General features: G+C 40.5%; 2 protein-coding genes across 2 annotated transcripts; both read right to left on the reverse strand.

Annotated features, from left to right (window-relative positions):
• Positions 1 to 158: 158 nt before the first annotated feature.
• LOC112046432 (FERM domain-containing protein 8) lies at positions 159 to 15,761 on the reverse strand. Its single transcript, XM_052888026.1, has 11 exons — positions 15,521 to 15,761; positions 14,818 to 15,035; positions 9,692 to 9,817; positions 8,971 to 9,210; positions 8,251 to 8,416; positions 5,246 to 5,407; positions 4,748 to 4,933; positions 3,896 to 4,025; positions 3,214 to 3,354; positions 3,019 to 3,136; positions 159 to 2,178 (listed from the first exon to the last, which is right to left on the reverse strand). Exons 1-11 carry the CDS (start codon positions 15,649 to 15,651, stop codon positions 1,994 to 1,996), a joined length of 1,803 nt encoding a protein of 600 aa, XP_052743986.1. The 5' UTR covers positions 15,652 to 15,761; the 3' UTR covers positions 159 to 1,993.
• LOC128199257 (uncharacterized) lies at positions 9,981 to 14,351 on the reverse strand. The gene is made up of 2 exons (XM_052888027.1): positions 13,492 to 14,351; positions 9,981 to 10,134 (listed from the first exon to the last, which is right to left on the reverse strand). The coding sequence occupies exons 1-2, from the start codon at positions 14,322 to 14,324 to the stop codon at positions 10,122 to 10,124; spliced, it is 846 nt and encodes a 281-aa protein (XP_052743987.1). The 5' UTR covers positions 14,325 to 14,351; the 3' UTR covers positions 9,981 to 10,121.
• Positions 15,762 to 15,788: the final 27 nt, after the last annotated feature.

A 15,788-nucleotide genomic window follows, 5' to 3' on the forward strand; every position in this document is an offset into this window, starting at 1 on the left:
TTCAATCACCGTCCCTTTCGCTTACTGTTGCACCTTTTAAAAATGTGAAAAAGTGAATGGTAGATCAAAAATGCTAGTACCTATTTTTGAATAATTTTCATCTTTAGTCAAGTTCAGTTATACTTCTCTCAATAAAACAAATTATTGAAGTATTGTTTTTCAAACATTTATTTAAAAATAGTTTCTAATAAATGCTAACACCATAAGAGTATTTTCCTAGTTATTATTTGATAACTTTATAAACAACATTGAAGTGAAGGAATATTCAGATCTTATAACCATCACATTGTGTAAATTGTTAAAAAAACACTTTTTGTAACAGAAAAATAAAATAATTTCTCATTATAGTCACTTGGACAGTATACACGAGGGTTTGTCGATGGTACATCTCTTAGAAACCTCCTAACAAGTTAGCCCTATAAGGCAATCTAAGACGGAAGCCATCTTAGATTGCCTTATCACTTACCATCAGGTGACATTGTAGTCAAGAGCTAACTTGTAAAGAATAAAAAAAAAGTTTCAGTCGCTGGCTCCATCGAGAAGGTTGCCGAGGCAGCACGACAGAGTTGCTAATGGTGCATCCCAATGTTACAGTCGCCACCAACATCTCCCTCTTCTTTCCAAGCAGGTTCTCACGAGTGTGCTGGGTTGCGAGCGCTAATTAATTATTATTATTGAATCAATGTTTGATAACATCCCACTCTACCAGTCGCCAGCTCCACCAAGCAGGTTGTTTGCGCTCATTTCGCTAATTTTTAGACAGTATACGCGGCCGTAAAGAAATCGATGGTGTACCCTAATGTTCCACCAACATTCACAGGGCAGGTCCTCGAGAATATGGTGGGTTGCCAGCACTATTATCATACTATTATTTAAGCAGTATCTATTAGGTTTGTCCATAGTAAATCCCAATGTTACAGTCGCCACCAACATCTCCCTCATCTTTCCAAGCAGGTTCTCGCGAGTTTGATGGGTTGCGAGCGCTAATTAAATATTATTATTAAACCAATGTTTGATAACACCGGTTTTCCATTTTGTACCAGTCGTCAGCACCACCGAGCAGGTTGTTTGAGCTCAATACGTTAGAAGGTTGTCGATGGTGCATCCTAATGTTCCAGGCGCCACCAACATTGACTGGGCAGATACTCGCGAGTGTGGTGGGTTGCCAGCGCTATTATTATATTATTCTTTGAGCATGCAGCGGTACTGCAGTACATCCCAATGTTACAGTCGCCACCAACATCTCCATCTACTTTATTAGCAGGTTCTCACGAGTGTGCTGGGTTGCGAGCGCTAATTAATTATTATTATTGAACCAATGTTTGATAACACATTGGTTTTCTATGGTGAATTCCACTCTACCAGTCGCCAGCTCCACCGAGCAGGTTGTTTGCGCTCATTACGCTAATTTTTAGGCAGTATCCACGGTCGTAAAGAAGTCGATGGTGTACCTATCCTAATGTTCCACTAATATTCACAGGGCAGGTACTCGCGACTGTGGTGGGTTGCCAGCGCTATATTTGAGCAGTATCTATTAGGGTTGTCCATAGTATACCCAATGTCACAGTCGCGATCAACATCTCTTCCTTCTCCTCCAAGCAGGTGTTGTGGGTTGCGAGCGCTAATCATTATTACACTAATGTTTAAGAACACGAGGGTAATTGTTGGTGCATCCCATTATTACAGCCACCATCATATTATTATGCTTAAGTTGGACAGTATTCATGATGTTACCATCAATGTCCCCAAGCAACTGCGAGTGTGATGGGTTGTGATGCGCTAAATAATTATTATTTAATTTCATTATGTTTTAGAACACACTGTTTTATATGATGCATTCCAATTCATTTGACGTTACCATCAATGTCCCCAAGCAGCTGCGAGTGTGGTGGGTTGCGAGCGCTAAATAACTTTATTATGTTTGAGAATACACTGGTTTTCTATGGTGTATTCCACCATTGCCTTGTCGAGCAGGTTGCTTGCGCTCATTATACTAATGTTTAGGCAGTATCCACGAGGGTTGTCGATGGTGCATCCCACTGTTCCAGTCTCCAGCTCCGCCGAGCAGGTTGCCGCGACCGTCGTGGGTTGCGAGCGCTAGACGCGACAACTTGTTAGCTAATCGACGCTGAGGCGAATCAGGTCGTGACAGCGGTGGGAGTGATATACTGCCAGAGTCTATAAAAGAAAAAATATATAATTATTTCTTAGATTATAAGGACTGCTGTGAGTGTTTTAAAAATATTTTTTTTATCATCGACAAGTTAGGTTTATTTCTTCATCAGAGGATGACGCGGGTCAGCTTGAAGCAAGTTTTTAGTGTTTTCATTTTTATTTTCTAAAAGAATATTTCCCTCATTTTTTCTCCCTTGTCAAAATCCCTTCTTCCCTGACGACAAAAATTTTTACTGAAAATTTCACAGAAGGATTCCCATTGGAACCAGGGGCGTATCAATGATACGGTGCCTTAAGTGTGAAAGCAAAAATAAGTAAAATTTAACCCACAGTCTCACTTAATCTGGTGCATTCGAGAGAAAAAGAAAATATAAAAAAAACTGCTAAAGAGATTTTCGGAATTTGCCACTCGTCTACGTCCAACAAACTTTGATACAGTGCCCCGATCCAAGACAAGCACGCCATTGATTGGAACAACGAAGCGGCTACTTTCATTATAGAAGTCATCGATATAAATTGTTAGATGGGTCCCTCTATACTGAAGAACGCTCAATTTCATGTCATTACCTAAAGACGTGCACGCACATCTTATCTTAGTACGTAACAAGCGCATGCTGTGAGTGGACGTGGACTTAAAAAAACATTTACTGTTTTTTTTTTAATTTATCCCTTAATTGCCTTCGTGTTCATTTTGGAAGTGTAAAAACACAAGCCACAACATGAATAAAGGAAAATGTGTTACGAGTGATGACGTACTCAATGTGCGAAACCAATCACAATTTCGCGGCGCTTTGAGGTCCATCTAACGATCTACGATCGATGATAGAAGTTCTAAAAGTATACCTGAACTGTACTCGTAGTTGTTGTGTTCGCTGGGTGTGTCTTGGCCAACTCTCTTGCGATACTCTCCAGCGAAGAATGAGATAAGTGTGTCCATCATGATCGCTTGTTTGGAGAACACCTGAAAGTTTACCATTAAATCCGTTAAAATTAAATAGTTTTTTTATGGTTTATGGAGATTTTTAATAAATTACATACCTGGAGTATTTTTGAAACCCTCAGTCCGTTTTCCACCACCATGAATTGCAGGAAGAGACACGGCAGACAGTCCTCGTTATCCTCTGATGGTAAGCCAATGTCCCATGACAGCTCTTCATACAGCAATCCCAGCAGTACAGTCTGTAATAAAAAGTATTGTTTGAGAAATCCCAGTTGAGATAGCCCAGTGGATATGACCTCTGCCTCCAATTCCGCAAGGTGTGGGTTCGAATCCAGTTCGGGGCAAGATGTAATTAAAGGTAATTTAATTACATCTAAATTATAGGTACATAATTCGTTCTCTTGGTATTTTTCATTTCTCGGGCGGATCGGGACACTTTTTCGTGCGTGCAGCTGGTGTTTATCGATTTAGACGAATACACGTCAAAAAAAACGTCATGTTTTTTTTTTATTTTATTTATTATTCTACAAAAAACATATTTAAATTAAGCCTAACCATAGTGCAACACAAACCACAGTTGGTTTTTAATGCGCACTGGTTATAATTACAAAATAAAATATTTAAGAAAAAAAAAATTAACAAACAAAAAGAGAAGAAAAGCAAAGAACAATCATTAGCGGGTAGTTAAACAATGTGATTTGCTTTGTATATACCTACGCAAGATTCACTTATCATCAGGTGGGTATAATTGGTGAACTGCCATCAAATGTAAATACTTACACTCTCAGTGTCGTCGATGACGTAGACGCCGATGGAGTTGACGGCCAGCAGCACGGGGATGTCCTCGTGCGTCAGCAGGCTGGTGAGACTCCTCACCGGCTGCTCGATCTGACCTTGGAAGAACGCTGCGCTGGAAGATTAATACAGAACCTTTTAGAACTGTGTAATCAAAGCTTTATGGTTTCATTTCTCTGTTGGTTTTGTATTATACAAGATTGTAAGATAACACGTTCCAATTGTTTCATGAATATGACGAGATGTAAAGGACCATAGTGGGTTCTAATAGAGGCCATTCATTATTATCGTGGCATTCAATTTGTCTACATCTTTTGGTGTGTAATCCTTCAAGGAGACGGGGAGAAAAACTTGAGTAGTAAAGGCAAGTCTTCGTGTAGTACGTCAAGGGATCCCTCAATCCCTTTATCTCTGTGGGCAAACACTATACTAGCGTTGTTCATTATTGGACGGATGCAGGTCTTATAGAGAGTAACCTTGGAGCAGAGGGATAATTTGTTTTTAACGCAAATCTTAAAGTAAAGTCGATCTATCACATTAGCAGCTCTTTTTCTGGCTTTCTGTATGTGAGTCGTGAAGCTCATGCGAATATCAAAGAATATAGCTAAGGTACCCTGCAGTGCGTTGCCAGGAGATGGGTGCTCCGTGTAAGGAGACCTCTGTTCGAAATAATGCCGCGCAAGTTTCCTTAGGAAGAGTACTACTGCACTCTGGGTTTACCTCTATCCTCCTTTTGTGAAAACACTTTGCTAAGTGTGATACTGCTTTCTAGAGACGGTGAGCTAAAGAAGTCTTACTTCAGTCGTGTAAAGGACACGTAGGCAAAGGTTTGTTTACCCATACGTAGGCGTAGTCCTTGTGTGCGACAAGTACTTGTGGCGCAGCTTGCGCGGTGGAGCGGCGGGCGGGCGCTGCGCCTGCTCTAGCAGCTTGGCCTCAGGGCTGCCCTTGCGGCCCGCGGGCAGCAGGCGCGCCCAGCGGCCGGAGCGCGCGTGCCGGGGTAAGTACTTGTCTTGTTGCTCTCTGGAATATACAGGATGATACTTTTGTAGTGGGAATGCACATCCCCGGCCCTGACCTACCTTTTAAAACATTGCTTTATTACCAGCATACTCTTAATTAAAATAGGTTACAACTAATATGATCTTATTCTTAAAGGGTCAGATTTAAAAGGGTCAGGTCGCAGCACGGGGGTGTTACACAACCAACTTCTCAACTCCGTGCTGAGAATTATTGTCTGGAAATTTCATAGACGAAAGAAAAGTTCAGTATGTCTTATACCCTGACCCAGGATCTGAAAACACTTAAGATTCATGACAGTCAGAAGGGCATTACCTGTAAAATTTAGCTGTGTGTCTGTGAGGGTCATATGGCCCCAACTGTATCCTGGCCTGGAGACCACCCAGCATGACCGCTTGAGCGCTCTCTAGGGGATACCTGCCCGTAACCACGTTGTGACGCGCTTCTTCGTACAACAATTCTTGGATTCGGGAGTCCCTGGAAAATTACCATAATCACTAGCGAACACACGCGATAAGAATTTTGCAAAGTTTCTTTGAAAAAAATGGGTTTGTTGTCCTTAAAATATAGACACAACGCCATCGACTTTATGTAAAGCTAAAATATATATTCCATCATGCATCAATTTATTATATCTTGAAAAGATTAGGCATCGTATTCCTCAATGACGTGTACTACGAGGATGAAACCGCGGCGTTTGCTAGTCTATACTAATATTATAAAGAGGTAAAGTTTGTAAGTTTGTAAGTTTGTCACATTTTTTAAATGGGGTAATCTTCGGAACTACTGGTCCGATTTTAAAAATTCTTTCACCAGTAGAATGCTACATTATCGGGGAGTGCTATAGGCTATATTTTATATTGGTATCATATATATTAGCCGAGTTATCACAGTTTTTGTCATACAGGTCGGAACGAAAATCCTCTTAGGCAGACTTATTCGCATGCGCTGCCTTAACCATTGTGTAAAATTGAAATTAATGTATGGAGGCTTTATGTATCTTTAAAAGTTCTACAAAAAAGTCCGCGACACCATATACCTATCTTCTATACATTAGCAGATATAGTACCTTTTGTGTTTTAAAAATTATTAATTTTATATACTTAGGTTTGCGTCATTATTTATGCTACTTAACTTAAATCCTTATCAAAATAAATTATTTAATAATCACAAGGATGTTATGGAGATAAGATTTGCCCTTTATAGTATCTTAATTAGTTAAATAATTTCGGAGATAATACAAAATTTCTAAAAGGTGGAATGCCGCTTATGTTTAAGCGCCAACCGCCAAATTAAGTTGAACCTTCCTCTATAGGTTTCTACGTATTTTATAGGGATCAGCATTTTAGGTTACTAAACTCTATGTAGGCGTTTTATCCATTTACCAATAGATGGCGTTGAGCAAAAACACCATATTTTTGTACGGCGCTAGGGAGATTTATGCCGACTACATGATGATCGAAATTGATTGTTCATACATTGGTGTTGGTGGTGAAAAATTTACTTAGATTTTGGCAAGTCGATGTTAATTGTTAATGATTATGTTCTACTTCTAGGCACGTACCACGTAGGTAGTTAAAGTTAGCTAGGTACTGTTTGTCTGACTCTGTCTATTTACGTATTTGCTTTTTAGATTTAGAAATAGAGATTAGAGACATACTTTAAGTTTTTATTTATAGTTTAGAATTTAGATACGTCGTACTTTCTTTGTTTAGGTTCAGGACCAGGTTCAGGTAATCAGGTTTAAATTCAAATAAATAATTTGTAATTTTATTTTATTCGTTTCGTTTCGACTTTCGACTTTCGTCATACGTATTTCGTGTAATTAGTTATTATTTCGTTTTATGGTATTATTTCGATTGTTGTGTATATAAATTAATTAAAACTTAGTAAGTGTAATTATAGTGTTTTGTGTTAACTTAATTTTGTAAAAGATATACATACGTAGTCTATATCTATATCTATACTAATATTATAAAGAGGTAAAGTTTGTAAGTTTGTAAGTTTGTCACATTTTTTAAATGGGGTAATGCTACATTATCGGGGAGTGCTATAGGTTATATTTTATATTGGTATCATATATATTAGCCGAGTTATCACAGTTTTTGTCATACAGGTCGGACTGAAAATCCTCTTATACAGACTTATTCGCATGCGCTGCCTTAACTATTGTGTAAAATTGAAATTAATATATGGAGACTTTATGTATCTTTAAAAGTTCTACAAAAAAGTCCGCGACACCATATATCTATCTTCTATATATTAGCTGATATATAGAAGAAAAAAGGCCTTTTGTGTTTTAAAAATTATTAATTTTATATACTTAGGTTTACGTCATTATTTATACAACTAAACTTTAATCCTTATTAAAATAAATTATTTAATAATCACAAGGGTATTATGGAGATAAGATTTGCCCTTTACAGTATGTTAATTACTTAAATAGTTTCGGAGATAATACAAAATTTCTAAAAGACGCAGAAATTCCACTATATGACGCCCGGCGCTTTCATTTACGTAGTTCCCGTTCCCGTGTGAATATGGGGATCAAACATAGCCTTGGACACTCGCAAATAACGTAGCTTTCTATTGGTAAAACAATTTTCCAAATCGGTCCAGTAGATCCAGAGATTACCTCCTACAACCACACGAACTTTACCTCTTTATATTATTAGCATAGAAGTCTCTATTTCTCTTGGTCATACCACCACTCTCGAAGGACTGGACCGATTTTGCTAAGGGTAGGAGTAAGATAGAGAAGTTACAGGGTAGGTTAGGGTACGGGTAGGGAAGCGTAGGGGTAGTGTAGGGGTAGGGTAGGTTTAGGGCCGGGTTTAGGGTAGTGGTAGGGTCGGGGTAGAGGTAGGGTAGTGGTAGGGTAGAGGTACGGGTAGGATAGGGAAGTGGCAGGGTAGGGGTAGGATAGGCGTGAGATAGGGGTACGGGTGGGATAGGGGTAGGAAAGGGATAGGGTACGGGGAGGGTACGGGTAGGATTGGGGTAGGGTATAGGTAAGGTAGGGGTAGGGTAGGGGTAGGGTTGGGGCAGTGGTAGGGTTGGGGTAGTGATAGGGTAGGGGTAGGGTAGGGGTAGGGTAGGTTAGGTTAGGTTAGGGGGTAGTAGTAAAATTGACATCGAATTTTACGCAGACGAAGTCGCGGGCGTCCGCTAGTAATCAATAAAAATGGCCTGTATCTGATTTAAAAATAGGTATCTGTGTTTCCTCAATTGCTTATATTTATGCCTGTTTTGCCTGTGGCGTTGCGGATAGTGGTGAACCTTCAGCTGGATCTCTGGAAAGTTTTACATGTATTTCTTACTTGATTCCTTCTTCCAGATGTTTGGGAAAGAAGACATTCCTCTGTAGCCGCAGTATAGGCTGGTCGCGCGCGCGGCGCGTCTCCGAGCCGTGGCCGTACTTCTGCAGCAGCTTCTGCCACACGCCCCACAGGCGCCACGGACAGTGGTGCGGTTTGAGCTGGATTTCTGGGGAGTGTGACGTATTTTTGATTTCCCGCTGGTTACTGGACTAGAGTCTAAGACTCAGGTTCTTGCCAGAATACAGAAGATGAATGAGCTTGTTAACACCATCAAGCAGCGCAAGTTCTCGTACGTGGGACATATTTTGCGACGCAACAGGTACCGTGCGCTGCAGACCATCTTGGGAAAGATCGCAAGGAAAAGAGAAGGAGAAGAAAGATGTCATAGCTAGGAAACATAAGGGTGTAGACTGGAATAATGGAAAAGCACTTCACGAAGAAAAAGTAGCTAGTTACTTAGTACTAAATAATTGGGAATATATTGACTTGTCTCTGTTTTTAGGAAGTCTCGACTGAAGCCCTTGGAAGTTCTCATGACTTTTTTACGGTGGTGTCTATCTTTATGTGTTACGATGGTGTAAGTGTTTAAGTATAAGATAGAGGAAGCAACATATGTGCTACTTTTTACCCCGGAAATGTCCATGATTCCCGCGGTATTTGCAAAAAATTTAACTTCACGTAGACAAAGTCTTGGTTTGCTAATTACTAGATATAACTTACCTAATAATGGGCTGCACATCCAAAGAGCGAACACATTCATGGCCAAACTCCTGGCACTGGGAGTGTTGAAGCCCAACTCCTCAGTAGATATGACGGCGTTCAGGAATCTTGCCGACGTCACACAAGTGGGGACTTCGTCAGAACTCATCTCAACCATCACAGTGGTTTTGGACATCAAGTAAATGCATGTCACTGGGTTTGATGTGCTGCTAGCTGAAGACGCTGTACTTCCTGATGATCCTGGAAGATAAGTATTTTTTGAAAGAGGCTTTTCTAGTAGATACCTCAAGCTGATAGTAAGTGTGAATATAAGACGGAACACGCTTGCCTTAAAAATGTCTAGATTTAAAAAATCAGAAAACACAGACTATAGGAACGAATTCCAGCCATATGTGTACGAGTCTTAAGGATGTCAATCAATAACACGTTCGTTGCGGCACTGATTGTTCTATAGGTACTTCTAGGTCTAGGTCTAGGTCTTCTAGGACTAGGTCCCTAATAAAATACGATCAAGCAAACGTGGTAAGGGAAGTAAGTTAACGCAACATCTTGCTGAATAAATAATACAAAGGATATAATTTTGAATAGTATTTTGGGATAAAAGTATCTCATTAAGGATGATGCAATCTCTCTCCACTGTCAAAGAAAAATTATACTGGGTATTCCTACTCTTAATAGGTAAAAATCTTACTTAAATAATAGTATCAAATTTTTTTGTTACCTGGTAAAGGTGGTGATATAGCGCTGGAAGAGCTCCCCCCACTGGTAATGGGTTCTGTGGTACTGAAGGATCCAGCTGCAATGCTACTGGATCCAGTTTGATTGGAACAACTGCTGAGATTTGAGCCTGCAATCCATCCATTAATCATTTACTTAAGTATCATCATCAAAGTATCTTAATCAGGCATAAATAAAATTAAAGTAGCTGTCTGTAATTGCAAAATATCTATTTACTAAGTTATTTACAAAATACTAAAACAAAAACGAACTTTTTAAAATTCGTGTCTGCCTGTCTGTTGTCCGAACTAATCTTTGGAACGGCTGACTGGTATATCGGTAAGGTGCGAGTGAAAGACAGTCTTGCTCGGTAGCTAGTTTATTACTGATGACACAATGAATTGACACTCATTATATACTACATCCCTCCAACACTAGTTTGGAAACCTGGAACAATATATACATAACGGGTATTTTATTGCGTTTACTTACTTAAAATACTGCCTATAATCTATACGTTTTCTAACTCTTCTACGAGTAGATCGCCAGACATCGGGATTAGAACTGTCAGAACTAATTGGCTCATTAACTAAATCGGAACCTGGTACGTACAACTTGTTTTCACCGTCTTCCCCAGGCTCCGCCCCTTTTTCGCCAACCGTTTCTCTTTGGTCCGTAAGGTCTTGTCCTTCATTTTCAGCGGCAGAAGGACTACTGCCTGTCTGAACCTGCAAGTCCCTCTCCTCCACCACAGCAATGTCAGGAGGGGGCGGAGATGCCGGTCCAGAAGCCGGTGGCTCAGTAAGCGACGGCGCGGGGACTGACGGATGCGGTGAAAATGGCGTAACTGAACTATGAGGCGTTTCTAGACAATCATCTAAGTTTACATCACTTCCAGTATATTTTCTGACCTGGTCAATATGCCTGTTACAATTTGTCTTATAATCTTCAAAGTAAATTTGTAACATTCGCGATCCAATAATTTTTTTAACTACGCCCACGCACCAGATACCTTTTTTCGCAATATACCATTTAGCCCAAACAGTTTCACCTACAATAAAATTACGACTTTGATTTAATGTTGGCTTGTCTTGTTTATCAAATTGCTTAGGCGGTAAAATTAAATCCAATCTAGATCTTAAATTCCGACCTATCATCAGCATAGCCGGTGTGGCTCCTGTTGCGCAATGTACACTATTTCTATAGTTAAAAAGAAAACTAAGGAGTTTCTCATTGACATGTTTTTGGCATTTACCTTCAGAAAGAATGCATTTTATCATTTTTTTACATGTTTTTACAGAGTTCTCTGCCTGTCCATTGCTAGCTGGATGATAGATCGGTGACGTAAGGTATTGTATTCCGTTCATTCTACAAAAGTTATGAAATTCCGCCGAACTTATCTTAACATCATTATCCGAGATTAGCACAGCGGGAACGCCAAATTTAGAGAACATTTCTTTTAACTTAAAAATAAGCGCACCGGTAGATGTGCCCCGGTCCATATAAATGCATTCTAACCATTTAGAATATGCATCCACGACAATTAAATAAATTGACTGGCCGATAGAAAAATAATCTAGGTGGATTCGATGCCATGGCCCCGGCGGGCGAGGCCAAGGCGCCGGCGGCGCGCGCGGCGGCGCACTGCGCAGGCCTGCGCACGTCTGACACGAGTTCACCATCCGTTCGATTTGCGAGTCGATCTGAGGCCACCACATTTTTCCGCGAGCCATATTTTTAGTTTTTGTTATGCCGAAATGAGATGAATGTAGTTCTTTTAACATACTTTCTCTGTAGGCGACCGGAATTACTATTCTATGACCCCGTAATAAACAGCCATCCACCACTTCTAGATCTCCCTTACATAGGAAATACGGCAATATTGATTTACACCTTATTTTCCTAGGCCAACCTTTACTCATGTATTTCATTACTGTTTTCAGTACCTTGTCCTCCGCGGTCGCGTGTCTAATATCACTGAACAATACCGGTTCCGCGTTCGACTCGAAGAATAAGAAATATTTAGCGTAACCGTCCTCTCGTTCATTATCTAATGTTACCGATATGGGTGAGCGAGAAAAGAAATCTGCGATTTGGTTATTCTTGCCATCTATATACTGTACTGTATAATTATAAGCGGATAATATTACTGCGTATCTTTGTAAACGTAAGGCTGCAGTGACAGAAATGCCTTTGTTTTTACCAAAAATAGATAGTAACGGCCTATGATCCGTCTTTAGTATAAACGGTTCCTGACGTCCATATAAATATTGATGAAAATATTTCACACCGAAAATTATAGCCGTCGCCTCTTTCTGTATTTGGCTATAATTCTTTTCGCTCTGCGTTAAGGAACGGGACGCAAATGCAATAGGACGCTCGCGGCCTTCGGCGTCTCTGTGAGCGAGTACTGCTCCCAAGCCACACGGCCCCGCATCCACGGTGAGGAAGAGGGGGGCGGCGGGGTCGAAATGCGCTAAGACGCGCTCGCTAGCTAGCTCGCGCTTAACGCTCTCGAATGCCGCTTGCTGCCGCTCGCTCCAATGCCACTGTGCGCCTGAGCGTAATAACTCATGCAGTGGACTTAGCAACGCCGACGCACCCGGAATGAATTTCCTATAATAATTAACGACTCCCAAAAAACGCTTGACCCCGAGCACGTTCGCGGGCGCGGGCGCTTTGAGTATCGCTTCGACTTTCGTAGGACATGTTTTTAACCCTGTCTTATCTATCACGTACCCTAAGTACGTCACACTATTTTTGAAAAAAACGCATTTGTCTTTTTGCAAACGTAAACCTGCGTCTTGCAATCTACTTAAAACCGAATGAAGTCTAGACATATGAATTTCCCTTGTTGGTCCAGTTATACAAACATCATCTAGCCAGACGCTAACTCCATCCAGCCCTGCTAATAATGTTTCCATCGCTCTCTGGAATATTGCTGGGGCATTAGCTAGCCCGTAAACCAGTCGGGTATAAGCGAACATCCCTTTTTCAGAATTGATAGTCGTAAGGTTTTGAGATGACTCCGATAATTTAAATTGATTATAAGCATTACTTAGGTCAATTTTCGAATAACACTCTCCCCCTCCTAGTCTAGAAAAAACCTCCTCGATCCTAGGTAAGGGGTATTTATCTATCTTTAGGTCTTTATTTAATGTACACGAATAATCTCCCGCAATTCTTAATTTCCCGTTTTCTTTTAGCACTGGTACTATCGGGGTGGCATACTCTGAGTGGTTAACAGGCTTGAGAATTCCTAATTTAACTAATCTATCGAGTTCCGCGTTAACTTGGTCTCTCAATGCGAAAGGAACGGATCGTGGCTTAAAAAACTTCGGTTTCGCATCATCTTTTAAGTGCAATTCAACTTCAAATTTATTAAAACATCCTAAATCATCCTTCCAAATCTCTGGGTATTGACTTAACAACCGCTGCACATCTTCAGTAGGCCTATTTTTACAAATTAAATTATTATTATTAGACGATACAAAAGAAATTCCAAACTTAGCCATAAAATCACGACCTAGTAACGGGGGGCCCCCGTTTTTAATAATATAAAATTTAATTTTATTTGTTTTATTATTATACGTAATTTCACTAATAAAATATCCTAAAGGTGTAATTTTATGACCAGTATATACGCACATTCGCAGATCACCATTATGTAGTTTATAATTCTTAAAATATTTTAAATAAAAATTCTCTGATAACACAGATACACCCGAACCAGAGTCTAATTCCATATGTAACTGAGTATTGTTCACGTTTACCGTTAATAATATGGGCTTATAGTCTACGTACCTCATGTTAAAAAGGTCACACTCCCTGCAATCCCTCCCTGCAAGAGGGTCTTGGGAACACCCTTCCGATTGTGCACCGATGTTATGCACATTAGATTTATTTTTGCACATTTTAACTAAATGCCCTCCCCCACAGGATCTGCACTTCAGGTTACGGAACCTGCACTTATCGGCACTATGGGATCGCAACCCGCACACACTACAGCGCTGCATTACACTCGATCTATCCTCCGATCGACTCGGCTTGGCCTGAGCCTGGCCGTGGCCAGCCTTCCGCTGCTCACCGACGCGAAATACTGGCTCCTCTTTCACGACGACGCGCGCCTGTCGCGCACAAGCCGTCTTCTGTGCCACTTCCAAGGCTTGTCCGAATGTCAAGGTTTTCGAATCGCATTCGAAGAGTTTATCACGCTCCGGCCCTGCTCGGAAGCCCAGAACGAAACGGTCGCGCAGGAGCGTGTCCAGCTCTGCACCGAAGTCACAATATACGGCCAACCCTCTTAGCCGCGCCGCCCATTCTTCGATACTCTCACCGTCCGATCTGCTTGCTTCGTAGAATTTTGCCCTGTCTGCGAAGGTCGACCTTTTTGGCGTAAAATGCTGGTTTAGCACTTCTACCAGCTCAGTATAACTACATACTTCGAGCTTCTTTGGGTGCACCAAATTTCGAATTAACCGATATGAGTCATCCGAGAGATGTGTCAATAACACTGCACTTTGACTATCATCAGAGATTTTATTTAACTTTATAAACTGTGTTAATCTACTGTGAAACACTTCCCACTCATTAATTTTATAGTCAAAAGAGGCTAAGTTTCCGAGATAAGAACTCATTTTTTTTTTTTTTTAAACGCGGGTATGTACACGACTCGTCGCCAGTTGGTATATCGGTAAGGTGCGAGTGAAAGACAGTCTTGCTCGGTAGCTAGTTTATTACTGATGACACAATGAATTGACACTCATTATATACTACACTGACCCATTTCAATTGAATTTTCAGTGGAAGATAGAGGACTGTATTTAACAACTTAACGCAACTTTTTATTTCGAAAAATCTATGATTTCCGCGGGATTTGTGATAAACTAAATTTAACGCAGACGATGTACCTACCTATTGTTTGCACTATCCGTTTTCTTTAGCATAAATCTTACTATGGTTGTATGACGAAGATGCCTATTAGCGAAAGGACCTTTGTGCATATTTTTATTCAATATTGCAATTCCCATAATAAGTACGCATTAAGGAATTCATCTATATATCTATCTAAAATGGCCAGTCAAAATTCTTCTACTCAAAAAACTCAAGCAGACATCTTTAGGTACATACCCATAACACTTTTGTCCAGGGAATCCGAGGAGTTGCTCTCCTTGGAGTCAGGCTGCAGCGGCTTGTGTGGGTCATGCTTGTCCCACTCATTGTGCCGACCTAGTGGACTGTAGGACAGGTGAGGCAGGCGCTGGGACACTGAGTACAGGTGGGCGTTCACCTCCGCTTGCAGCTTCTGGCTCTGCAGGCTGTAGTACTCCTCGCGGGATCTAAACTCGCTGAAATATCACAAGAGTTGAACTTCCAGTTATTTCCCCCCGCCCTCGCCAGAAAAACGAGTGTGTTGTAGACCACACGACTGACGTAAAACTTCTTTCAAAAATAAAGTGCCATCTATGAGCCTCAGGCATAACTGCCTCGCAACAGGTACTTGTACAAAAAGGGATTGTTTCGAAGTTCTCTAAGAACGCCATCTACTGGTAGTTTAAAATGATAAACACTGCAGATGGCTGTATGTATGCAACGCTCGATTACATTTTTCGTAACGCATTCACCTACTTACTCCTCAAGTCAAGCGTGCGTAATAAAGTTTTACTTCAATAACAAACATTGTCTTTTTAGCAGACTCCAGAAAAAATAGTCATAGTTTCAACACAGTACGACTACATTTTATTAAACGTATAGATAAAAAAAGCTTTTGACCAATCATGTAACCAAATATTGTCAGATTTGGAGTTTTTCTTATTGCTCTATAGAAACTTACTTATATTGATACTCCGCTTGAATAGGATATCCACGTCTTGAGTATTCCACTGGAATAATCGTAATGTAATTCCCACTGTTCTGGACATTGGAGTTCTCCCCATACGCTCCCATCTCCGGTTGATGTTCCATGTATCTTCTATACCAATTAATTATAACCGACCATCCTAGTATTTTAGTTGGGACAGTAGAAAGTATTACTATTAGTAATCAAAACAGTGCGCCAAAATATTGATCGCACTACGCGCAATTTTCAGTGTTGCCATAAA

Source organism: Bicyclus anynana, chromosome 21, assembly GCF_947172395.1.
Source record: "Bicyclus anynana chromosome 21, ilBicAnyn1.1, whole genome shotgun sequence".
NCBI lineage: Eukaryota > Metazoa > Arthropoda > Insecta > Lepidoptera > Nymphalidae > Bicyclus > Bicyclus anynana.